This window comes from Coccidioides posadasii, chromosome 1, assembly GCF_018416015.2.
Source record: "Coccidioides posadasii str. Silveira chromosome 1, complete sequence".
In the NCBI taxonomy this organism is placed as follows: domain Eukaryota; kingdom Fungi; phylum Ascomycota; class Eurotiomycetes; order Onygenales; family Onygenaceae; genus Coccidioides; species Coccidioides posadasii.
Genome location: NC_089407.1, coordinates 2,614,622 through 2,638,067, shown reverse-complemented (window position 1 = coordinate 2,638,067; position 23,446 = coordinate 2,614,622). Strand labels below are relative to the sequence as shown.

Genomic DNA, 23,446 nt, shown 5'->3' with positions numbered 1-23,446 from the left:
GTGAGTGGGAAAGGGTGAAGTGGAAAAAAAAAAAAAAATAAGATCTTGCCCACCAGCTCCAAAACAACGCAACCCCTCCATAAACTCTCTTTCAGCAGAAAAGCCAAAAAAAAAAAAAAAAAAAAAAAAAGAAAGAGACTTCCAGCGTCCCCGTGTTTCCTGTCGATCCTTAAACTTTAGCAAAGAACCTCTAGCTCTGCATCGCGCAGCTCGAGGAAGGCGAAAGGGGAGGCGAAGGAAAGTTTCGACCGCATCATCGACTTCACCCATACGTGGGGAACGAGCCCTCGACCGAAAGCGAGTCAACCACACGCTCACACTCAACGTCTCGCGCACCTCGATCACAACCTCAAGTGACCCTTGAGAGTCTCCTCTCGCCCTGGCTGCTTCTAGGCGAATTGGAATTTCGCCGTCATAAGCTCGGGATTACTAATAGTCGTCCCTCGATCTCGCCACACACTCTCGCTTCTCTTCCGCATATATACATCTCGTCAACGTCATCAGCTGGCTCGAAGCTCAAGTTAAAGCTGACAGGGTTCGCGAAAACTCACCGGCAAGCAACAAACCTTCATTGTTGATCCCAGAGCGGCACTGGAATAACAACGCGATAGTGTGCGACGCAGAAACCTTGCCCTTGCAGTGCAGCTCCCAACTTTGTCTTACCCTTTTTACACTTTACTTTTCCTCTTCTCCTAACTCTCTACGGATTAAGCTACAGTCATCTACCCTGGCCGCGCTGCGGTCTTTATCTGCTACTTTCGACTATGGGTAACGGCACTACAGCTGTGTTGGAGCCCACTTTCACAGGTTATGTGGCTTCCACGCACGATGCCTTGATCCTCTTCGAAGCCTGCCTTACGGGCGTCCTTCACCATGTCCCGCGACGACCGCATGACCGTGAAAGGGCCCAGCTGGTCCGCAGTGGTAGTGTTTTCATATACGAAGAGAATGCCTCGGGTATCAAACGATGGACAGATGGAGTGACATGGAGTCCCAGTCGCATTCTCGGCAACTTTCTGGTTTATCGAGAGCTGGACAAGCCCTTCCCGCCGGGTGAGAAGAAACGAGCAATGAAGAAGGGCAGCCGGCGTCCACCGCAACCCACACGTGCAGGCGAGCCCTACCCTCGTCCGCAACCAGATAGCAACGGCCAGGCATACTCCCCAACAACCACCTCTGCCGGAACTACATATGGCGAAAGAACTGCCCAGTCGGAATTAGAGCGGGCGCTCGTGGGCTCTCTAGTTGATTCCTACGGGTTTAAAGATTCAGGGCTGGTGAAGAAAACCATGAGTGTGACTGTCTCCGGGGTTACTCACCACTTGGTGTCCTACTACAGTGTCGAGGATGTGATGCGCGGAGTACTCCGCCCCCCTTCTGTCGTCGAATCGCTCAAGTACATTAGACCGCGTCCCGAGCTCACAACCAAACAAAGCTTCAGAGCTCCCATCGATGATTTGGAACCGAATAATCTGGACACGGAGGATCCTAATCAGGCATTGTACGGTTATCGCAGACCTATGGTGGGCCAAGGATATGCTATGCCGAACCCCAATTACTACCCCATACCTGGACCTGGTTATGTTCCCCATCCCCAGCAACCTGGAGCAATACCTGGATATGCGCCTCTCCCTGGTCATCCTCAATATATGCAAAACCCTCCTCCTCCTCCTCCCCCTCCTCCGTCGGAGCTTCCCCCCAAGACGGAAGACTACTCGAGCTTCCGTGGGCCCGCTGGATATGCCCCGGCTTACGAAGCCCCAAGCCAAGCCATCCCACATATGCCACCCAACATGAACCGGCCGCAGCATGCACCTAATCCTCCCCTTTACCGAACGCCTTCGCTGCCAGGCCGGAATGTACAACCTGCAGAGATGCCTCAACCAGTGGATCCAAATGCACAGCAACCCCCGGCCTCCTACCAGAGGAGTAGTTTTAGCGTTCAAGGGGGGATAGAGGGAAGCTACGGAGGGCAATAGGGAGCAGAGGAATATTTCAAAAATTCGCCACAAAATGTCATTTTGCAACCACCTATGCAGCACACATCCCGAAACTTTTCCCCGCAATCGACTAGTAGGCTTGAAAAGGTAAAAATATGGGCTTCAAGATTCAGTTTGTAATAAGAGTTGTTGCAAAGGCAATTTTCGAGTTTCGAGTTCTGGGTGGCAGTTTCTTTTTTTTTTTTTTTTTCTTCTTTTCCTTTGTTAAGCTTCATGGCCCCTGCGTTAGTTCTCAGCCTTGTTTAGTGTCTTTTGTTTATTTTTCTTTTGCATATCAAGTATGGACAGTGAATTCGATGCTTATTTTTTCTGCTTCCTGGGTTAGAGTCCGTGAATTGGTGAAGTGAAGGGGGGGAGGAAAGAAGAAGAAAAAGGCTCCTCAAACGGCATTGCTCAAGCAGTTTTAAGCATTCCTTAAACCTGGTCACCCCGATTATTGTGTATAGCTTCATGAGAATATACTCCGTAGTGCCGTCTCCATTAAGATGCTTCTTCAGCACGTCACCCCAGGGTGGGGACTCCCCGTCGCATTTTAACCTGCAAGAAAGCCAGAATATACTTTGTGTCCGTTCTGATAGAATTCTGCGTTAAATCTAGCGCATGCGGCATTGTATCCACTTGAATCTTTAACTCTGGGCTATGGAATATACCCCGTATTATGGTTCCAACGGAGCTTTTGAAGGTTTGCGGGGACGATCCAGCATCCATCTGCACGATCACCTTAATTTTGCTTTTTTTGTTGTATGCTTTTTTTTTTTTGGTGTTGCTCATTTCTTTGCTTTTATTGTATCAAACTGCAGAGGCGAAGACCTTACTCTTTACTTTCTTTAATTGTGCTTGTAGATGCCTGACTTCCCTGCTCTTTTCACACCATCTTAAAATCCACCCACTTGCGTCCCTCTGTATGTAGAGCTTATGGACACAAAGTGGCAAGATAAATAGGGAAAATGCTCTCTTCACGGATGATAGAGATGGTAGACATGGTAGCATGCAACATGCACCAAGTCCAGCCCTGACCTATTCCGGCACTGCAGCACAGAATGCAACAAAATAGATCCAGCCCATGTCCTGACAGCCTGAATGCATACGTCTGATTGCTGCTGCAATGTTGCTAGCGTGTTCTCTCTAAAGTGTGATGAACTATTGCACTTGGTTGCTTGAGAAGATTCAAAATTCTCCTTTGCTTTGTTTCTCTGATGGTAATACGCATGATGCATACTTTGCCACTTCTTGTGCCGTTTTCCTCGAATCTGTTTAAGTGTGTCACTATGAAGATTGGTAGTCATACCTGGTCTTCTCATCTGGTGTTCTGGAAACTTGCTGTACACCTAGTTGAGTGGGTTTAGTGTCCAGGGCTAATGAATCACATGTAGATACACTTGAATACCGAATACATTTGGGAGTGAAGGTGGGAGAAAGCAACAACAGCGGCAGGCTCAATAGGAGTTAAGACCGGCCAGAGCGACCTATCCTGTGTCTAGGACGCTGGCCGGAAACCTCGAAATGTATGAATACAGGGCACATTATATGTATATATACACCTGACATAGCGAATCGGATCCGGGCAGTCGCGCAGGATGAGTGAGCGTATTATCAGGGCGACGCGCAGCAAAGTCCGAGTCATACATGGATTTCCTTTTTCGAATTGGAGTGGAGCTCGATAGTTCCTCTGAAGAGCAAGCATTTGTTATCCTCGAAAAACGGTTAGTATTCTAGCCTGCGATGTCTGGGACACTGTTCGTCCAAGTCGCCGTTTTGAAAGCCCGAGTGAGCCGAGGTTGGCCGTCATCGGGAGCGGCAGGGATCATATTTTATCCGCTGCGGAGTGCTCCCTCCTTTCAAGGGAGAGAAACAACCTCACCCAGCTCAGAATGAATTTTTGAGATTGCTCCATAACTAGAAGGTCAACTGCTCTATAACTAGGCTCAGTCCACTGGCCTGACTTCTGGCTATCACTCAGTATCAAGAAATCATGGTCAGAGGGAGTATCTGACTGATTTTAGATGTTCAGTCACTCAACAACAGCAAGCATGCTACGTAACTTATAGTAGAGACAACAGCACTGCTTGAGCTTAATAATAATAAATACAGAAAGCTACTAGTTCAAGTCCTTAATATCTTTCTAAATAGTATTATCTTCTTTGCTAAAAAGCTGTATAAGCAGCTGCTCACTATAGAGATTCTCACAAAGTTTCAACCAACAACAACATTACATCGCAACAGATTTGGAGCTCAATCTCTAATTTAAACTTCCACTTACTATTTACTAAGAAATATGTCACTCATTTGGTTATTGAATCAGCTTGGATCCTGGATTTGTTGGATTTATGTATTTAGAAATTTCTCTTCTCTCAGCACTGGCTGGAGCCTAGGGGGTGGTATCAAGACACTAGTCTCTATGTAGTTAGCCTCCAGCTTAGCAGCTTGGATCTCCTTTAATCTGATGCAGAGTTTTTATCCTGGTTCTCATCTCATCCTCTTACAAGGTGGGGGAGAGCAAGGGCATGAATGTATTGAGTTCATGTTCTGTGGTTCCTATAGCTTCCGCATATAAGTAGTTAGTAGCCTTGTAGGCCCTTCCAGATCATGTCATACTGGAACACTTGAGAGCCTCCTTAATCCATTGCTGAGATAGCAACTCTCCGAGTTGGTCTATCTGGTCCGGGCCCCTTAACCCAAGGATGATAAGCACTCGACCCTTAGTCGTCGGATAGCGAAGCTATTTTGTCACCGAACCGGGATAAACTACCCAGTTGTGGGGATTCAGGCACGTATAACTCGGAAAGTCCACAACAAATCCGCTTCCAACTGCTAAACCTCCCAACAGTGGAAGAACCGAGATATTGAACATGAAGCGCCGTGCCGCGCTATTATCATCACAATTATGTTGTTCCCACCGGCGTGCCAGATCATGAAAGTGGAAGCCTACTAAAGCGCAATCCGCTCCACAGAATGATGACAATATGTCGCAAAAGGGTGGGGGAAATATTTAGCCCTCCTAAGGAATCATTACAGGCCAGGAGATGTTGATTATACTTTAGAAGGGGCTATTCCTTGTAAGAAATGAGGTATTCATTGTACAGTTAGAGTCGAAACTGGTGTCATCCACAGACCTGGGATTGTTTCTCAAACTTTGGTTACCAAGCAACGTGGCAGCCGCAGCTGTAGCAAACGTGCGATCCCTAGAATCCGCTCAAACCTGCGACTCTTTGGCACAGTCAGATCTCCTCGAAATAAAGGTGGACGCCTACGCAGCATCTCGCCAAACATGCTGGAAGCTCTTTGTGACCATCTGCTTGAAAAGCCTGGTTTGCATCCCGATGAGATGGCCATTTTCCTTTGGGATGAGTTTGAAGTGCAAGCAACAACCATCTAGTATCCGCCGTGCTCTTTCCTCTCAAGGTTGGTCGAGAAAAACAGCTCGACAGAAAGCAAGAGAGCGAAACTCAGATTTACGAGACGCATACTTTCACTTCATCTCGGATTTTCATTTATTTCAGCTTGTTTACGTGGATGAATCAGGACGTGATAAAAGAATCGGCTCCAGACGGACTGCTTGGTCGCCTCTTGGAGTAGCACTTGCTCAAATCTCCAAATTTCATCGTGACCGACGGTATCAGATACTGCCTGCATATGCCCAAGATGGTATTGTTCCTTCGCGTATTTTCCAAGGCTCTACCGATGCCTTGGTCTTTGATGACTTTATTGAAGAACTTCTGCATCACTGCGGTAGATGGCCTGAGCCGAGGTCTGTCCTGGTTATGGATAATGCATCCTTTCATCACTCTGGGAAGATAGAGCAAATGTGCTTGGAAGCCGGAGTCAAATTAGTATATTTGCCACCATACTCTCCGGATCTGAATCCAGTTGAAGAGTTTTTCGCGGAGTTGAAAGCCTTTATTCGACGGCACTGGCAATCCTACGAAGATAATCCCACTCAAGGATTTGAAACCTTCCTTGAGTGGTGTGTGGATGTCGTAGGTGCAAGGGCACAGAGCGCGAAAGGGCATTTTCGACACGCAGGTCTGGCTGTTGAAGAGACACATTGATTGCCTATAAAAGAATGATTAGAGAATTATATACAATTAAAATATAGGCAAAGGGTTAAACCAGCCACCAAGTCGTAAACTAATCATGTGCCCCAAATTTGTTGAGCCATCTACCCTCACAACATCAACTTCCTCCAAGTCTCGGAGGATCGTCTCTATATATTCGCCTGCGCCGCTAAGTTTCATAATCTTTGCAACGGCTCGATGGACACCAAGGAGCCGAGCTGATGGTGGATCAATGGTATGACTGGGGCTAAGGGTCAGCGTACGGGCGACGGGGAATATCGGATCACGTAGAAAGGGGATTTGCTCCATTGAATCGATTCTATACTCATACGGTTTGCCCGTTGGTTCGAAATATATCTGGAATTCACCAAACGACCGATGGTGATCATGTGTCAATGTAAGAGCATTCATTGGGCTGTCGATCTTCGGACCATCAATGAGATGAATAATGCCAGGGTCAAACATATCCAAGATCCGGAGTACATTCTTCTTTGAGTCGCTCTGGGGCCTTTGGTCAGTAATGAAAAGCACAGACATGAGGTACACTCAACTCAGACATACTAGATCGGTGTCCCGGGGAGTAACCGTAGTCAGACAATGCGGCAGAATGTGGGCAACCTCCAGATATTGAAAATGGTCGCTTGATTCATTCTTCAATAGCTTTCCATCATCGTCCTTACAATCTTCCCCGTCCTTGTTCTGCCGCCTGCTGGCTTCGCTTCTATCGAACTTCCGAGAAACCACGCACCGATGATGATCGCGCACGAGACAGCTTTGTCGTAGAATAGATACACGTTGTGTTGTACCGGTAGGTGTGGATGCCTGTATTGAGGACAATGATGTGGGCGTTGGTTGTGGGGTCTTCACGGATGAAGCTCTGACTGGATACCTGAATTAACATATGATTCTAGCGGTGGGAATTATATTGATAGCATACGTGGAAGAAGGAAGTCCTCAACAATGTACCTGGCAAAACTTTCAAAGGCGCTATTGACGTTCTGTTTTTGATTCTGATCCCATGTAGAGAAATTATCGAAGAAGGACAAAGCGGCCGTAATGTCAGGTTCAATTGGATTTGTTACCTGAGTATAGGTTTTCATAGAGGTGTGAGAAAAAGAACAAAAGGAATGCATCTTTCGAAGTAACATGCTCAAATGTGGCCTGGATAAGTGCGGCAGGTTTGTAACCAGGCTGTATAGTGCCCCGGGCCATAATGCTGGATCAGGCTTCTGAAAAGAGTTGTTGCCGTTTGACGATGTTGAGGACTTAAACAAGAACAGCGGCGAGAAGTCCAATACCTTTTCGTTCCACTTTCCATCTTCGCTGAGATCCCACCAAAGTCTATCAATTTTCTCAATCATGGCTTTGCATCGGCATCAATCATCTCGTTTGTATTTGGTCTCGTCATGAGTTGCGAGGCCAAGAATGGCGTCGGAGACTATTTTTCCGCTCCGGTTCCTGTTGATGGAGGACTCGTACGCTTGTCATTCACTAAGCTACCTAAAGGGGAATTTCGTCTAATCTATATGGATCACATGAGCAAGGTGCTAGTTGGATTACCTAACACCTAGCCAGTCAATTGATTGGTTGAGAAAGAGAGGTCCCAACAGGACCCTCTTCCTTTCCAGACCACGATTGATGCGAACTGTCCTCGTCGCATATTCCTCCTACTACTTTCCTTGAAGCGGTCAAGACGAAGAGAGTAGCCAAGGCTAGGAGAGCGCATAGTTCACCTACACCCATATCAGTGATGGAAGTGGGCCCTGACTCTCATAAAGCGCGGTGATGACCAGCCGGTCTGCTGTTGTCCAGACTTCCGAGATTTCAAGTCATGCGCTTGAAATCTTAACCTCCTTCTCTGGCTAAATTGGTGGGCGTCACGCTTTTCCTGCTATGACTGTTTTGCCGAGACTCTAGTGCCAACTTGCCCGAGGGTGAGCCTTCCAACAGGGTCATTGATTGGTGGAGGAAAAGAGGTCCCAACAGGACCTCTTTCCTTGCCCTCACGAAGTGACCAATGCTGAGACCCTGACCCGTGGGTCGTTCGTGGCACGTTGTGCAGCCGTGCGAGAGAAAATAAACTCGTCGTGAGAAAACTCAGGGATAGGGGGTGGAATGTTGGAAGCTCGAAGGCACACATTCCATTGCATTTCGTCGCCCCCCAACCAGGGATCGGCGCTTCCGATTTCCTTTGTTAAGGTGTCCAAGCAGCAGAGTGTTGGAGCTTTTCTTCTATGTCACACAATTATCAATTAAGCAGTCAATAGCATATTCCTCAAAGTATCTACCAATCCCCTTCAGAGGCAGGTAAAAGGGCCAGTCACCAGAGCGTATTGGGCGAACCGTGTTAAGGGACTTGACAAACTCCCAGTACTCTGGGTATACACCACCGACCTCCCAGTCAATCAGACCAGTCACTCGAATCCCTCCTCCATCTTTAACGGCTAGAATATTCCGGGGATGCAGGTCGCCATGCGTCAGAACAAAGCGATGATTTTCTCGGAGCATGGGCCTGATAAAGTTGACATATGGTTCCATGCCAGATCGACAGTTCCCAGACAGAAGGAATTCGTTGAACTGAGTCTCACTCTCCATCCACAAGGGACTTGTACGCTTCCACATTCTGCAATCAACACACTGGGGCGGGCTCCCACCACCAAGATACTGATCTGGTGCTGGCAGCAATCGGAGTTTCTCCAAGATGAAGTCAAGTTGATCCCTGACAGAGCATTTCTCAACATCTGCCAAATCCGGCCAGAGTTTATCTAGGGAACAACCGTCAATGCGACGCATAAAAGCATAGGTTATGCCACCAAGGGAGAGTACACCAAGAGGCCGCGGGACTGGAATATCTGTAGAATTCCTTTAAATGTGGGCTGTCATGTCCGCGTCGGTTAATGATATGTTTGGTCCAAGCTTAACAACAACGCGATGATCGAGCTGCACCACCGCGCGTGCAAAGTGACTCCAAATCACTTCGCCACCCTTCAAGGCCTTGGATAGCGCAGAGTTGATACCATCACGTGGATCGCCCTCTTCCTCAGAGAACCGCCGTAACAGTGCGGTAACTTCGGGTGCTAGCGGCCGTAGGATCTCCAGTTGTGCTTGCGGAACTGATAACAAATCATTAAAGCACAATGGCTTCTGAGAGCTGCTTCCGCGACCTTCATTTAGATGTAAGTTAGTTCCTAATTACTTCTCCAAGAGCATTGGTGCCTCATACACTTACAGTCTTGACTTTTAAGACTGCGCTTCTGGACCAGCATATGCCTGGTTGAGGGATACAAACGAGCCCATCTTGTAAACAACAGGCTAAGATCGGCCCATGAAACGGTTTTCTGCAACTCATGTTGGAATTTCATCATCACAGATTCATTTAGATCTGTCAGGGCCTTTCGAAGGTCCCCGTCATCGTCTCTACAGAATGTTTCGTCGTTAAAAGGGGTGGCATCTTTGGTTTTGGACACGGATAGACCTGCGGTGAATGCTCGTTCACGATTCCGGAAAGCGAGGAAAGAGACAAGTAATGAAATACTTGCACCGAATACAAAGCTCACACCTGTTTGCCAACTTGCGAACCTAGACATGGTCGGGGTGCTGACGAGCATCGCGCAAGAGTTCGTTGGGGATCCAGCTCCCTCGCTGGGTACCCAAGTCACCTGACAACCCATCAAATAGAGAAACCAAACTGAACAAACTGAACAAACTAAACAAACAAAGCACGAGCCCCGGATGTCTGTCAGGCGATAGGAACCACAACGATTGACTTCTGATTGAAGTGATTTCATCCGTCAAAGTTACTCGTCTAGAGACCTTCCTCGAAAGAAATGACAGAGACAGAAGCTTAATAGAACGGCATCTACTAACAAAAGATGAGGGAACCTGGTACCACCTCGCCGCCAGCTAGGCAAAGCACTGAGTTCCTTTGGATATACAGCACTGTAAAATCAGGCCCAGGGAACCCCTAGAACATGCTAGGAGGAGCTGAGCTGGACATTAGATTGTGAACTTGGAAGAATGGCATGAAATATAGATGCAGTGCTAGCCTCTTAAAGGCTAGCGCGATCCCGCATAGCTGCCCAATAGGTGGCTGGGATGGTGTATGACTAAAACCAAACCTAACCAAACCAATTCCCTCCTTTCAAGACTTGTGAAAGAGTTAGAGACGTAAACGATCGCTGTAATCTATTTGCTCGGTCCCCTTTCCTTTAGCCGCCTCCACCACACTATTTTCAGGAGTAGGAGAATGGAGTACATAGCCCTTTCGGTGATTCTCGAGTCGCCTATGGCTCCTTAGCCGCGCGCTTAACCCACGAGTTCGGTCACAGGCGCTCGCCAATCAGCGAGTAGCCCGAGTAGGTAGTTAAACTTTATCTCCTGACTTTTTTTCTTTGCTGATATTGTGCTTTCAGTTTGCCTCTCGAAGCAGTTGAAATCTCTCCATGTTCCTGGTCTGGGAATGGATGGGAGATTTACACTAGCAACTTGGCTACTAGAATTTGTTCAAAGGGTCCTTTGAATTCGGTCTTACTTTTCCTCATTCGTTTATGCTCCTGAATTACCGCTGCTCAGATCTCGTGGCCTGCGAGTCTTTGCAAAATGCTTTAAAGTATTGAGAAGCGAAGAAATTGAGTTAATTTTCAGAGTTACAGCGGGAGTGTTTTGTTGAAAAAGCGACGGTTGAAGTCTGAAAAACTGAAACTTTGGGAGCTCCATTGGTCGGTTGCAAAGGCCCCTGTTTGGAACCATGCGTGGAACGGTACACTTCCGCGTGTCACTTAGAGCATTGCGTGCTGGTCGATCTTCTCTCCCGCCGCAGCAGCGTTCTCTGACAGTCTCCTACTTTCTGCCTTTTCACTGTCGAAGGCAATTGTTGTTTTCGTCGTTCGCTGACTCGGGCCGTGTTTCGCTGTGTGCTAAAGCATTAAAGACGACCACTTGGGGATGTGGTGATTCAATGTGAGTTTACCCAATGAATGGAGAAGTTGTGATGAAATCTTGATGTTTACCTGGGTTTAGGTCAGGTTCCGTATCCGGATTTAGAAGCGGAACTGGTTTGGGTTGCAGAGGGCTGCTGCATTGGAGGAGATCGATGAGCTCGGAGCGCCCTTCAGAGAAAAAGAATGATGATACTCAGAAGGCGAGGTTGTACATCCCCTGTCTACTGAAGATTCTGCGAGCCGCGAAGACATGCTCTCCTAGGCAGCCGGCTAACGATCAGCATAGCGATTCAAAACCAAGCCTGGCATCTCGACTTCCAATTCCAGGTCGTGAGGATATCTATACAATCCCAAATATCCTGACGTTCACGCGGCTTGTAGCTGCCCCTATGGTTGGCTACTTTATTCTGAATTCGAACCACGTTATGGCCCTATCACTATTTGCATACGCATCCATAACCGACTTGGTTGATGGATATATTGCTCGAAGGTTCGGGCAGCAAACGGTTGTTGGAACCATAATTGACCCCATGGCCGACAAGATACTTATGACTGTGGGAGTGATTTGCCTTGCTATAAAATCGGCAATTCCTGGTACGTTCTATTCTGATAGCATCCGCCGCTGCTTTCGCCGTCGGGAAACCTTCAATACAGCTATACTCACCTTATCAATAGTCTGGCTTGCCGGTGTAATCCTTGCGCGTGATGTCGGACTTGCAATCTCTGCCATTTATTACAGATGGATCTCGCTACCACCCCCGAAAACCATGGCACGATACTGGGATTTTTCTCTGCCATCTGCAGAGGTCAAACCAACTCGGATCTCAAAGGTGAATACTGCTTTGCAACTATTGCTAATTGGGGGAGCGATGGCAATGCCCGTTATTCCCGAGGCCATACTGAGTGCGTGGAATTTGCATGAAGGAATGATTGGATTGCAGTAAGTTGATTTTCTCCCTTGCTTTTGCTTGTTGTCTCTTTCGTTTTTGGCCTTGCCTTTTTTTTTTTTTTTTTTTTTTTTCCGTCTCCCCATTTGTTAGGTGAGTTTGGGGGAGTTTTTGCACCGCACTCCATGAGCAAAAACATTGCTTTTGCAAGGAAGGACCAAAGTCTCCTTTCGCAATAAATATTGTGGGAGAAAATAAACAAGCACATACGACCATAGGAAGTGGAATACAGGGCTTCCCGTCCGCTCAGCCGTACTTAAGCCACTTGCCGGCCGGCTAGTAGTTGGGTGGGTGACCACCAGCGAATCCCGGCTGTTGTATGTTTTTGCTAACCGGCTTTTTTGATTCTTGTGGGGAATAGCGCGCTGCTTTTTGCTACTTGCTTCGCTTCCTTTTGTCCTTTTTTGTTCCTGCCTTGGCAAAAGTGCTTGGCCCGCTCTTCTTTCACCTTTTCCTCCAGCCCGTTCATGTACCTTTAACTGGGTTTAGCACTCTTCGTCTCAGCGTCTTGGATCCTACCAGGAGTGTGCTTAGGTGTTCTTCACTGGTGCTATTACTGTGGTCCTGGAGCAGCCCAAATCCATGCTGATCGGCTAATCCTGCAACATGCGCTGTCCTCTCATTGTCCCCTTCCTGTTGCAGTCGCTGGCTTCATTTAGTTCCCCACTGTACTGGATCAGATCCAACTCACTGACTTCTGATTCTTCCCTGTCTAGGTACATTGTTGCTCTCACAACCTGTTGGTCCGGGCTGGGCTACATCTATTCGAAAGATGCTGTGAGGATACTTTCTCGCGACAAATCAAGGTAGGGGTGATGTGATCCTGCCCCGTAGGTGGTACTCCTCATCTCACAAGCTGAGGTGGCTTGCTAGAGGCCGGATAAAGCATAAAAAGGGTGAAGTTAAATTATCAAATTTTGCAGGACTTGGCAAAGCAACATAGCGACACTTTCACATTTCGTCAATAGATGGGGAGGAGTGGGCATGCAGGCACTTTAGTATCAGGCCCATTTGGGCTGCGCAAATGAGGAGGCACAGCATGAATTGATAGGCTAGGTCAACTTTTACCTGGAACGCGGCCCACATTGTCACCTTAGAATCTAGTATCAATTCAAATCGCAAAGCCCGCCCAGGCTCATGTCTACTGAGAGGTATCATACCATGAAGAAGTAACTGATTCACCGTCTGATTCGCGGCGAGTAAAGGAGGATATTGGGGCGCTAACTGCATTGCTGGCAAGTTTCGGGCCTCAGCATGCCAAACATTTCAGTATTTCACTGTTTTCGCAAGGTCCTGAGTGGCAGTTATCTTCTCATCTTGTAATTATTTATGAATCCTGATACTTAACATTGTGAACTTATCCATGCTATGTCGATGTCAAGAAGTTACCTGCCGTCAATTGTGAGGGTTAAGGTTTAATAATTGCCCGGCTGGCTGTTGAATGGATGTTCACATATTTATTGAACCTACTACTCCGTAAGCTTGAGGCATGAGGTAGCGACACCGAGCGCCTTGACAGCGGACCTCCGAAGCCTCCAAGTCGGAGCGAGTGCGAAGTGGCCGCCGTGTACACATCCCGTATGAATCTTACGGAGAGACGACTATGAACCCACTTCGCAGATTTTTAACTGACGCTCATATCGTGAGCTTTCTCCGAACCGTAACGGAAAACCCCTCTCTTGAAAATGAAATCTCTGCCACAAGCGCACCAAGTGTTGGTTTCATTTGGACGCAGGCGTTTCAGATGCGGGATTGGAGATGGGAACATATTGAATACATGGGAATTGTTATTTGAATGCTAGCTATGTATTCCGTACGGTGCGCCCTGGATTCGCCTAGACGGAGTACTGGTTTCGGAGCTCGCCGGATCGCGCTTGTACAAGCGAGTTAACTAGGCCCGCTCAATCAATGGCACGAGTTGGGGATCCATGGATAGAGGATCGCGGTTAAACTGGCGCCGGGCCTGGTTCGCCCTGTTGAACTTCCCTGGTAGCAAAATCATGGGTGCTTGCGATCCACAGGTCCAGTCTCCGGCAATTCGAGTTAACTAACGCTGAGAATCTTACAACACTCGGCTAAAAACAATTAACCAGCTAAATCTGGATCACTTGCAGATCACAGTGTACAAAAGAACTGCATGAGCTCGGCGAAAGAAGAATTTCTAAACCTTGCTTGGGTTGAAGCTTGATATGGCATCCCCGAAGCTTCAGAAGTGATAATTTCATCTCAGCTGCCAGAAATCGGCCTCTATCAATAGAGCAGAGCAGGCGTATCTGTGCAAATCTGCAATGAAAATGCCCTTCTAGTAAGTGGCGTCGGATTGCGTGTTCTGACACTGTCCTGCATTCTCTCCCAAATCTTCGTCACTGCGTTCGCAATCTGCAGGAGACGATCTCGGAATCCTGACGGTTTACGTTCGGGAGGTGTGAACCTCTCATGGCAATTTGATTCGAGAGATCCTTCGTGGCCTTATTGACGAGTCGAAGAATCAGATGATACTGCTTTTTTAACGATGATAGCTCCCAATTGCCGATATACATGTTCCAAAAGGGGGCCAACGACACCGCAAATGTTGAATCGTCATTGATAGGGGGCAGCATGCTCTTAATTCTCACCATCTAGTACAAGTCCGAAAATAAATCTAAACGATATATGTAGTACCGATTGCTGAACGGTCGTTGACCATTCTTCACCATCTTGCAGGGGCGGCTTCGTGGTGTAAGGGGTCCACCGCTTTGACATCTTTGCCTCGAGAGTTCATGCCAACAAATGTTAAGTACCAAATGTGATAGGGCGGGGCATCAGGACCTTCTACTACCGAATGGCGCAACTCTTCGGCGGAATTTTTATCGGTGAGCTAGAGGCTGGAGGCAGAGCCTTGAAAGAAAGCTGGAGAAGCTCTCCAGTCACTTCTTCTCGGGCCGAGAACGAGATCGATACTATGCTTTTTTGCCGCAGTCCCCCATCTCCCCACCGCCCTCGCAAGGATTGCCGCTTTTGTCCATAGTCATCACGTGCAGTTACCCCTACCTCGCCTTCCACAGCTCGGCCTTGACCGACTGTTGGTTTGCTGGATATCTTGTCGGGGCACGAAGTACATACCGTCTGTCTGGACCGACGTCCTTGAAAAATGCTGTAAGGATAATCACGAAGCGGGATAACGTGAAAAAAAAAAAAAAAAAATCATGAGTGGACGCGACGAGCATCCGTTTGTATATATTATCACGTCTCAGTGGAATGGGCGCCCAATTCCGAGTCCTACCAGTCCGTCGGTATTCTATCTAAAGAAAAGAAAAGACAAGCCTCACACATTACGTTTTCAAGGGAATGAAAAACAACTATCGGAGTTCTCTTCTCTAGAGGAGACGGCAGTGGTATCCCGAGACTAATGATAACTTCAACTTGGTCTTATCCGCCCACACGTTCACCCGATACGATGGACCATGCAATTGAAAAGTGCCCTGCCCGGATACTTCGGGATTAACTGACCCCCGGTTGCAGACCAAATGGCCCTCGCCCGTAGCTCACTAGCTAGGGTTGACGACGCCATGACATTGCCGAGAAGAGTAAGGGTTCCGAGACTGGTGGAGAGGCACCGGGCGAGCTGTTTTGCTGGAAGGCCAAAGGCCAACAAACAAGGGCCCGGTGTCAGTAATGCGCTCGTAAATGGTACATTCCCATTCTCTCCCCGTCACAACTAACTGTGAAGTTCATCGCAATCCCCGAAAGCAGATAGTGCTACCAACGGCCTGGCGGTTTGTAAGATGGGCCCTGTCAACGCATTACCAGCCGGGCTTGATGAGAAGCTAGGATGCTAGTAGCGGTTAGAATCCTCCGAGGGATGAATATTCAAAATGAATTCTCTCTCCGTGGAAGGGCAGAAATTGCTTCATTCTCTCTATCACCAAGTCAAACAGATCAGTATGGTGACAGCAACTAGAGCGGAAGATCCAGGCGCCCGCACTCTAACACCATCGGCGCTGACAACAGCATCAATAATACCGAGGACGACTAAGAAAAGCGGGCGCTTTTGGGCTATCTTTCCTGCCCTTTGCCTGACTACCTTTCTCTCCTCACTCGATACGTCCATCCTCTCCACGGCACTCCCGACCATATCGAAGGAGCTCAACTCAGGCACGCTGTACATCTGGATCACGAACGCGTACCTATTTTCATCGACAGTCGTGCAACCGCTTTTCGGTCAGACCTCCAATATCTTTGGTCGAAGATCCCTTATGATTCTCTCCGTCGTCTTCTTTGCTCTTGGCAGCGGATTGGCAGGAGGTGCGAATGGAAATACGATGCTTATTGTAGGCCGAACGGTTCAGGGCATCGGCGGTGGGGGCATCGGCACCCTCGTTGATATAATCATCTCCGATCTGGTGCCCATGCGCGAGCGAGGCAAATATGTTGCGCTGATGGCGGCAATATGGGCTTTCGGGACAGTAATTGGCCCCGTGCTTGGGGGTGCGTTAGCGCAGCACGTATCATGGAGGTGGATCTTCTACATCAACTTGCCGCTATCGGCGGCCTCTCTATTTCTTTTATACTTCTTCTTGAAAGTATCTCACCCACGAGGTGAAAACATCTTCAAGCGCCTTTCCAGGGTTGACTTTTTGGGTAATGGGATTCTTGTGGCAGCTGTTGTGTCTATCCTGTTGTCCCTAACCTGGGCAGGTACGGTATATCCATGGTCGTCCTGGAGGATTATCACACCCCTTACCGTTGGATTTGTGGGAATGATCCTCTTCTATACCCACCAAACATCACGCATCTGTGTCGAGCCATCAATCCCATTACGATTGTTTCCAAACCCGACATCCCTATGCGCATTGCTCCTGTCCTTTCAATTCTAGTCTACTGGACCGGCTATTTTCTGCCTATATATTTCCAAGCGGTCCTTGGTACCGTCAACCATGTCCGGCCTCTATGTTCTTCCGATCACTGCTGCTATTACGCCGCTAGGTATCTTGACGGGCATCCTCATCGCGGCCACAGGCAAATATCGAGCATTCCATTTCCTTGGCTTTGCCTTAATGTCGGTGGGGGTAGGCCTCTTCTCCACTCTCGACAATCAGTCGTCCACAGGACACTGGGTGGGATTCCAGTTTCTTTTTGGCTCTGGAGCAGGGATGATATTTTCGAGCACACTGCCTCCCATCCAAGCGTCTGTCAGGGAAGCTGACATGGCCACAGCCACAGCGACGTGGTCATTCATGCGCAGCTTCGGATCGGTGTGGGGTATAGCGATTCCTACGGCAATCTTTAACGATAAAATCGAATCGATTCTTGGGAGAATCAATGACCCATCGCTACGCGTAGAGCTTTCTAATGGTGGCGCATATGGACTTGCGAGTGCAGGCCTATCAAGGACTCTCGGCTCCAATCGGAAATTGCTTTCAGAAGTGATTGGAGTCTATGTTGATGGCTTGCGGTTCACCTGGCTTTTGGCAATACCATTCGCGGTTGCTGGCTTCTTGATGTGTTTCCCTATCCACCAACTGGAACTATCGACACACCTAGAAACAGAGTATGGTCTCCAAGAACGCACTTTGTAGGGATGGAAAAACTTGAAGCTCTGAGAATTCCGTTGTTCCTTTATATAATTATGTTTCAGGTTGAAAATAAAGCTGGAGTCATCTACGCTCTTGCCAGCCGACATTTTATCCTAGCCAAAACAGGCAGCTTTAAGGTGAGTGCCCTACTACTTAATGGTAGGAATAACAATGAAGGGGAGCCAGGGAAGGCAGAGTGATGAGATCATGTATTGAAAGCAATCCAATGACCGGTACCTAAATGTTTATGGAAACATGTGTCTAATTCTTACCAAGGAATGCATGACCTGGCCTCCCAAACTCCAGCTAAGACATGTTATTCCCGACCCATACTCGCTCCGTGGTAGAACAATTATGCAGTAAATTGGGTATAAGAAGATCTGTTAAAAAGAGGGCCAAAAGGAAATATGAATCATTTTGCCCACGCCAATATGTGCGGTGAAATGGGAAACAACAGCACATTAGGGGAAATCAAACGTGAATTTCCTCCATAAAACAGGTTGAACATAAAGTGGACCTTCATTGCGATCGCTTTCAATATCGCTGTACTGAAAGGGCCTGAAGAAGAAATATTTTAACCGGACGAAGATGCCACACCGGACTCGGCTTCGGCCTCACCTAGAGCGGCTGGTCCGAAATCGCCTTTGCTTCCCCAGGCACCGGTTTTGCGCATGTGCATTAGCAACCTGAGGGCGCCGGTAGGCGTAACACCCTCAATTCGCCGTGCCATACCAACGCTCTCGGGCCGTACTCTTTCCAGAGCATGCCGTTCCTCGGTGCTCAGACCGTGGATTTTTGAATAGTCTAAATCCGGGGGTAGAAGGAGGGCTTCATCGCGAGCAAATATACGAGCACTATTCGCCTGCCGTTTGATATAAGGTGAATAGGTTCCTTCTATAGTGACGCGAGCCTTGATTTTAGCGTCAAACGAGCCGGGGGTGTATGAAATGCCGCTTGGCGAGGTGATATGGGGGATGATAGCGTCAATATCTGCGTTATTAACGCAGAGGAGTTCGAATGCGGAGCGGAGGCTCGAGTCAGTATGGACCCGGAATCCCTTTCGCGACCATACCGTGGAAGGATATTTGGTATTTTCAAGAAGTGTTTGCAGTTCAAGCAGCTGGTATTTGGTGTCACTGAAATGGTTCCAGCGCTTGTCGGTGACTACTCCTGCTGCACGGCCCATTTCGGTCAGTCGAAGGTCTGCGTTATCTGCGCGGGTAGAAATACGGTATTCGCTACGTGTTGTGAACATGCGGTAAGGCTCAGTGACACCCTTCGTGATAAGATCATCAACCATGATTCCAATAAATCCGTCAGAACGAGAGAGAGTCATCGGAGGTTTTGATTGGGAGGCCAGGCCAGCATTAATACCAGCAAGAATGCCTTGGCCGGCCGCCTCCTCATAGCCTGTCGTGCCATTAATTTGGCCAGCGAGATAAAGACCACTTATAAGTTTGGTTTCAAGCGTTGGTTTCAAAGAGCGGGGATCGACGTAGTCGTATTCAACTCCATACCCAGGCTGGAGCATTTTAACGTTTTCCAGACCTTGTATAGTGCGAAGCATCTCGTACTGCGCATCGGCTGGAATCGTCATCGAGATACCGTTAGGGTAGATCACATCGTTGGGTGCAAATCCTTCGGGCTCAAGCCAAATCATATGTCTGGGTTTATCTTTGAACCGGAGAATCTTGGATTCTAGAGAAGGACAGTATCGAGGGCCTTTTACCGTCTCTCGAATATGGACCGATTTATCCAGATTCGCCTTTACAATCGCATGGGCATTCTCGTTGGTGTACGTTGACCAGCAGGTCACCTGGCCTTCATCGCCCACGTCCACAGTATCGTTAAGATAGGAGAAAGGGCTGGGTGGAGAATCTCCAGGCTGGACTTCGAGGGCAGAAAATTCAATAGTCTTGCGATCAAGGCGGGGCGGCGTCCCAGTTTTCAAGCGTCCGAGCTGGAAGCCAGCTTCACGAAGCGATTTGCTTAAACCAAAAGTCGCTGCCTCTCCCATTCGACCAGACGGGAAAACTTCTAGGCCAATATGAATCTCCCCTCCTAAGAAAGTTCCCGTCGTAATTACCACACGCCCAGTTGGTATTACTTCCCCTGACTCCAGTCTTACGCCAACAATCTTGCCCTTCACGCCAGGAGTACTTCCCAGATCTTCTCGGGACACAACTATATCAGCCACTTTTCCCTCCACAATGCTTAGTCCGGGATAATTCGATAACTCCTCGAGCATATACTTTTTGTACAGATCGCGGTCAATCTGCGCCCTGGGACCCCAGACAGCAGGGCCTTTCGACCTATTCAACACTCGAAATTGAATTCCTGCCTTGTCCACTATCTTGCCGGCTACTCCGTCTAGCGCGTCAATCTCGCGAATCACCGTACCCTTCCCAATGCCACCAAAACTCGGATTGCAGGAGCACACGCCGATATTGGAACGGGATGGTGTGACGAGGGCAGTCCGAGCGCCCGATCGAGCAGCCGCCGCACAAGCTTCGGAGCCAGCATGCCCGCCTCCAATAACAACCACATCAAATGGACTATGAGCAAGTTAGTGGGAGAGAAACAGACGCAAATATCGCCTTGATCAGACGTACCGGGCGCCATCTTTCACAGTCGCAAAGTTCCGTCGATTTCGTGGTTGTCTTCTATATAAGGTGCGCACTCCGAAGAGCGGCCTAGGAAGCCGTATCCCCAACATTTTTGAATGAAATGACATCCACGGCGTCCGGACAGTTATCCATTCGACGAAAGGTAATGGAATTGCTTCCTGGGGCATCGAAGCTGATAATGACCTCAACCCTTGGTGATCGGGCTAAAGTATTTCCGGATAAACTTTTTGTGTTAGGTAATCCAACCAGCACCTCGCTCACGTGACCCACATAGATTAGCCGAGATTCCCCTTTAGGTAGCTTAGTGAATGACAAGCATATAAGTCCTCCATCAGGTTATAGCCCTTTGCGCTGAAGAGCAAGCGTATAAGGTTGATTTACAGCTCAATTGGATATTGAAGCTTACGATCAACATCCTGAACGGTTATCCTTGTGGATAACGAGGTTTTACGAGCACAAGAGAGAGCGTACGTTGAGATAGACGCCTCCTATACGTGCAACCCCTGTAGCTTTCTAGCACCGAGCTGGGAAGCGAGTTGAACCCTGTAGCTTTCTGGCACGCGACCAGAGAGTGAGCGAAACGCCTGCTAAACGCACCTAGCAAGCAAATCGAGCACCTGGCAACGCCAAAGCCATGGTGAACCGTACGGACGAACCGGAGCACCGAACTCCTGACCGGGAGGCTCCAACAAACCTCCCTACACCCCAAACCGAGCTTAGGCGGTCGAGTAGGCTCAGAGGCAGCCCGCCAAACGACGAGCAGGAGCCTAGGGAGGAGAGTGAACTCCAAATGTTGCGCAGAATGATGCTGAATCAACAGGAGATGATGCAAAAGCAACAGGAGTCGATGCAAAGGCAACAGGAGACAGTACAACAGCTGGCACAGCAAGTGAACCTCCTATCAGGCCAAGCAAGCACCGCAAACGCACCTGCAACGATGCAGGAGAACCTAGAGCACGAAGCTCAACAAGAAGAAGAAGAGGACCGAGAAATAGACTCTGATGAGGAACTAGAAGAATATGTCGGCAACCTTATAGACACAAATACGCGAATCGGCAGAGCAATCACCCAATTCACGAAGATCACGAAGACGGTGAAGAAGCCTATGACCCTGGCTGGAGCCAGCAACTACCTAGCATGGAGCAAAGCCATCCTAAAGGTAGCCCGCCAAGTAGGTGTTGAGAAGATTATCCTGGAAAGGCAAGAGACTTCACCACGGCCAGAGCGCTTGAAGATTTCACAATACTGGAATGTTCAGAATAATTGGCTACACGGCCTAATCGACAGCACAATATCTGCACAAGCCAGAGAACACTTCGAGGAATCGGATAGCCTTAGTGCCTACAAACTCTGGGAAGCTGTAAGGACAGCCTTCCAAGAGAGACCTGAGATACAGCGGGAAAGCCTACTTACGGAGTTAGTAAGAATGACACCACAATCCGCTGGCTCAGAAAGGAATTATATAGAGAGATTCCTAGCAATCCGTGGGGAATTTGAGAGATTAGGGTTCAAACAACTGGACCACACCCTACATGATATCTTGAAGATGAACATTACGTCCCGATGGAGAGAGTTCATACAGAACCGATTTGATATGGCATGCCAGAGCGGAACGAACCTACCGGAGAAGGATTTGGAAGGCCTACTGAAGGATATCCTCCACCGAATCCCCAAGAAAGACCTGAAGAAAGGCGGATCTACAAAGCCAAATACAAATGCAACAAGCTCGGATCCCCAAAAGTCTTATAAGAATACGAACTCCGAATCCAATCCAGAGAAGAGCTCACTGCAGAACTGGAACTGCTATATTTGTGGCAAACCTGGCCATTTGGCTAAATTTTGCAAATCTAACAAGAATTCGAAGCCTAACGAGCCTAAAGAAGACTCTAAAGGCAAAGGCAAGGAAACAACTACGGTTGCAACGGACAAGATCCATTCGGTTCACGAAGCAGCCTTCTCTATGAAAGAAGCGCGCGAATCCACAGACAAATGGATCCTTGACTCTGGAGCCGGATCCCACGCGACCTCACGTACGGATCTAGTTCAAATGGACCCAAAGAGCCATGCAACACAACTGCTTATGGCGAACGGTTCGAAATCAGTCACCAGAGGATTTGGCACGGCCAGCATCCAAACTGACAATGGTGAATTGAGCATTGGGGGGGTTAGAATCGTGCCTGACCTCCAGGTTAACCTCATAAGCTTTGGGAAGCTTATACGAGACGGCTTTACAGTGGAACAGCTTTATGTCGACAGAGAACACATCTTCCTACTAGAATCGGCAGATAAAACACAGAGCTTCGAAGCTGTGCTTAACGAGGATGACATCCTAGTCCTACGAACGCCTAGGATACGCAATTTACTGGCATACGCGTTTCCAGTACCTACGAAACTCCTAGAGCCCTGCTATGTAACAGCAACTCTAGAGAATAAAGATGACGCGCTTTTGGCGCCGAATCACCTGGCAAAGACGCCAGAAATCAAGGAGGATACGATGGCCAATTGGCACAAACGCTGGGGGCATCTCAACGCCCACGATATAGCTATTCTAGCTAGAGATCCGAGAATGGCAATGCGAATAAAGGGAGTAAAGAAGCTAGGGTTCTGTGAAACCTGTGCTAAAGCTAAGCAAGCTCGCAACCCATTCGAACCTAGAACACGCTCTACAAAGCCTGGAGCTAAAATTTTTATTGACATTGCAGGTGGCGGCCGTACCCTATCCACAGACTCCGATCCTCCAAGCTACGGCGGAGCGAAGTATTTCCTACTTATAACGGACGATGCCACACGATACAGGTGGATCTACCTCCTGAAGGAGCGGGTAGAAGCTCCAGAAACCCTAAAGAACTGGATCAACATGATCGAAGCATCCACCGAACGAAAGATCGGCACTATACTGTCCGATGGAGCTCCCGAATTGACGAGCCAACAACTGGCTGAATTCTACAGGAGCAAGGGTATACAACAGGAGATTACGTGCCCATATACACCTCAACAAGATGGAACGAGTGAACGAGGAATACGACTTCTTTGCGAGCGAACAAGAAGCGTACTTATAGACTCAGGACTACCCAATGAGTTATGGGGCGAAGCTCTCGCCACAGTCTCCATGATGGTGAATCTATCGCCTACCTCAGTGCCTCTATACGGATGCAAGAACACGAAGCCGTTGACACCCTTTGAAGCCTGGACGGGTCACCAACCCCATTGCAGATGGGTCCATAGGTGGGGATGTGACGCCTACGTGAAGATTTTGAACGAATCCTCGAAGCTCCAACCTAGGTCCAAGAAGGTCAAATTTGTAGGATATCGTGGCATGCAC

At 48.4% G+C, this 23,446-nt stretch overlaps 8 protein-coding genes across 8 annotated transcripts; 4 read left to right on the top strand and 4 right to left on the bottom strand.

Annotated features, from left to right (window-relative positions):
- Positions 1-764: 764 nt before the first annotated feature.
- On the top strand, positions 765-1,979 carry D8B26_000722 (uncharacterized protein; the record flags this gene model as incomplete). The annotated part of the gene is made up of 1 exon (XM_003071086.2): positions 765-1,979. One exon carries the CDS (start codon positions 765-767, stop codon positions 1,977-1,979), a length of 1,215 nt encoding a protein of 404 aa, XP_003071132.1.
- A 4,106-nt stretch (positions 1,980-6,085) lies between these two features.
- Positions 6,086-7,416, bottom strand: D8B26_000721 (uncharacterized protein; the record flags this gene model as incomplete). Its single annotated transcript, XM_066123314.1, has 4 exons — positions 6,086-6,556; positions 6,617-6,936; positions 6,993-7,137; positions 7,243-7,416. The coding sequence occupies 4 exons, from the start codon at positions 7,414-7,416 to the stop codon at positions 6,086-6,088; spliced, it is 1,110 nt and encodes a 369-aa protein (XP_065979388.1).
- An 871-nt stretch (positions 7,417-8,287) lies between these two features.
- On the bottom strand, positions 8,288-8,848 carry D8B26_000720 (uncharacterized protein; the record flags this gene model as incomplete). The annotated part of the gene is made up of 1 exon (XM_066123313.1): positions 8,288-8,848. The coding sequence occupies one exon, from the start codon at positions 8,846-8,848 to the stop codon at positions 8,288-8,290; it is 561 nt and encodes a 186-aa protein (XP_065979387.1).
- A 72-nt stretch (positions 8,849-8,920) lies between these two features.
- D8B26_000719 (uncharacterized protein) lies at positions 8,921-9,642 on the bottom strand (the record flags this gene model as incomplete). Its single annotated transcript, XM_003071084.2, has 2 exons — positions 8,921-9,219; positions 9,285-9,642. The coding sequence occupies 2 exons, from the start codon at positions 9,640-9,642 to the stop codon at positions 8,921-8,923; spliced, it is 657 nt and encodes a 218-aa protein (XP_003071130.2).
- Positions 9,643-10,503: 861 nt separating this feature from the next.
- Positions 10,504-13,076, top strand: D8B26_000718 (uncharacterized protein). Its single transcript, XM_003071083.2, has 5 exons — positions 10,504-11,014; positions 11,075-11,200; positions 11,282-11,589; positions 11,671-11,935; positions 12,659-13,076. The coding sequence occupies exons 1-5, from the start codon at positions 10,803-10,805 to the stop codon at positions 12,750-12,752; spliced, it is 1,005 nt and encodes a 334-aa protein (XP_003071129.2). The 5' UTR covers positions 10,504-10,802; the 3' UTR covers positions 12,753-13,076.
- Positions 13,077-15,011: 1,935 nt separating this feature from the next.
- D8B26_000717 (uncharacterized protein) lies at positions 15,012-16,798 on the top strand (the record flags this gene model as incomplete). The annotated part of the gene is made up of 1 exon (XM_003071082.2): positions 15,012-16,798. The coding sequence occupies exon 1, from the start codon at positions 15,797-15,799 to the stop codon at positions 16,796-16,798; it is 1,002 nt and encodes a 333-aa protein (XP_003071128.2). The 5' UTR covers positions 15,012-15,796.
- Positions 16,799-16,858: 60 nt separating this feature from the next.
- Positions 16,859-17,500, top strand: D8B26_000716 (uncharacterized protein; the record flags this gene model as incomplete). Its single annotated transcript, XM_066123312.1, has 1 exon — positions 16,859-17,500. The coding sequence occupies one exon, from the start codon at positions 16,859-16,861 to the stop codon at positions 17,498-17,500; it is 642 nt and encodes a 213-aa protein (XP_065979386.1).
- Positions 17,501-18,071: 571 nt separating this feature from the next.
- On the bottom strand, positions 18,072-20,250 carry MTO1 (Mitochondrial Translation Optimization; the record flags this gene model as incomplete). Its single annotated transcript, XM_003071081.2, has 2 exons — positions 20,110-20,250; positions 18,072-20,052 (listed from the first exon to the last, which is right to left on the bottom strand). The coding sequence occupies exons 1-2, from the start codon at positions 20,229-20,231 to the stop codon at positions 18,072-18,074; spliced, it is 2,103 nt and encodes a 700-aa protein (XP_003071127.2). The 5' UTR covers positions 20,232-20,250.
- Between the last annotated feature and the right edge of the window lie 3,196 nt (positions 20,251-23,446).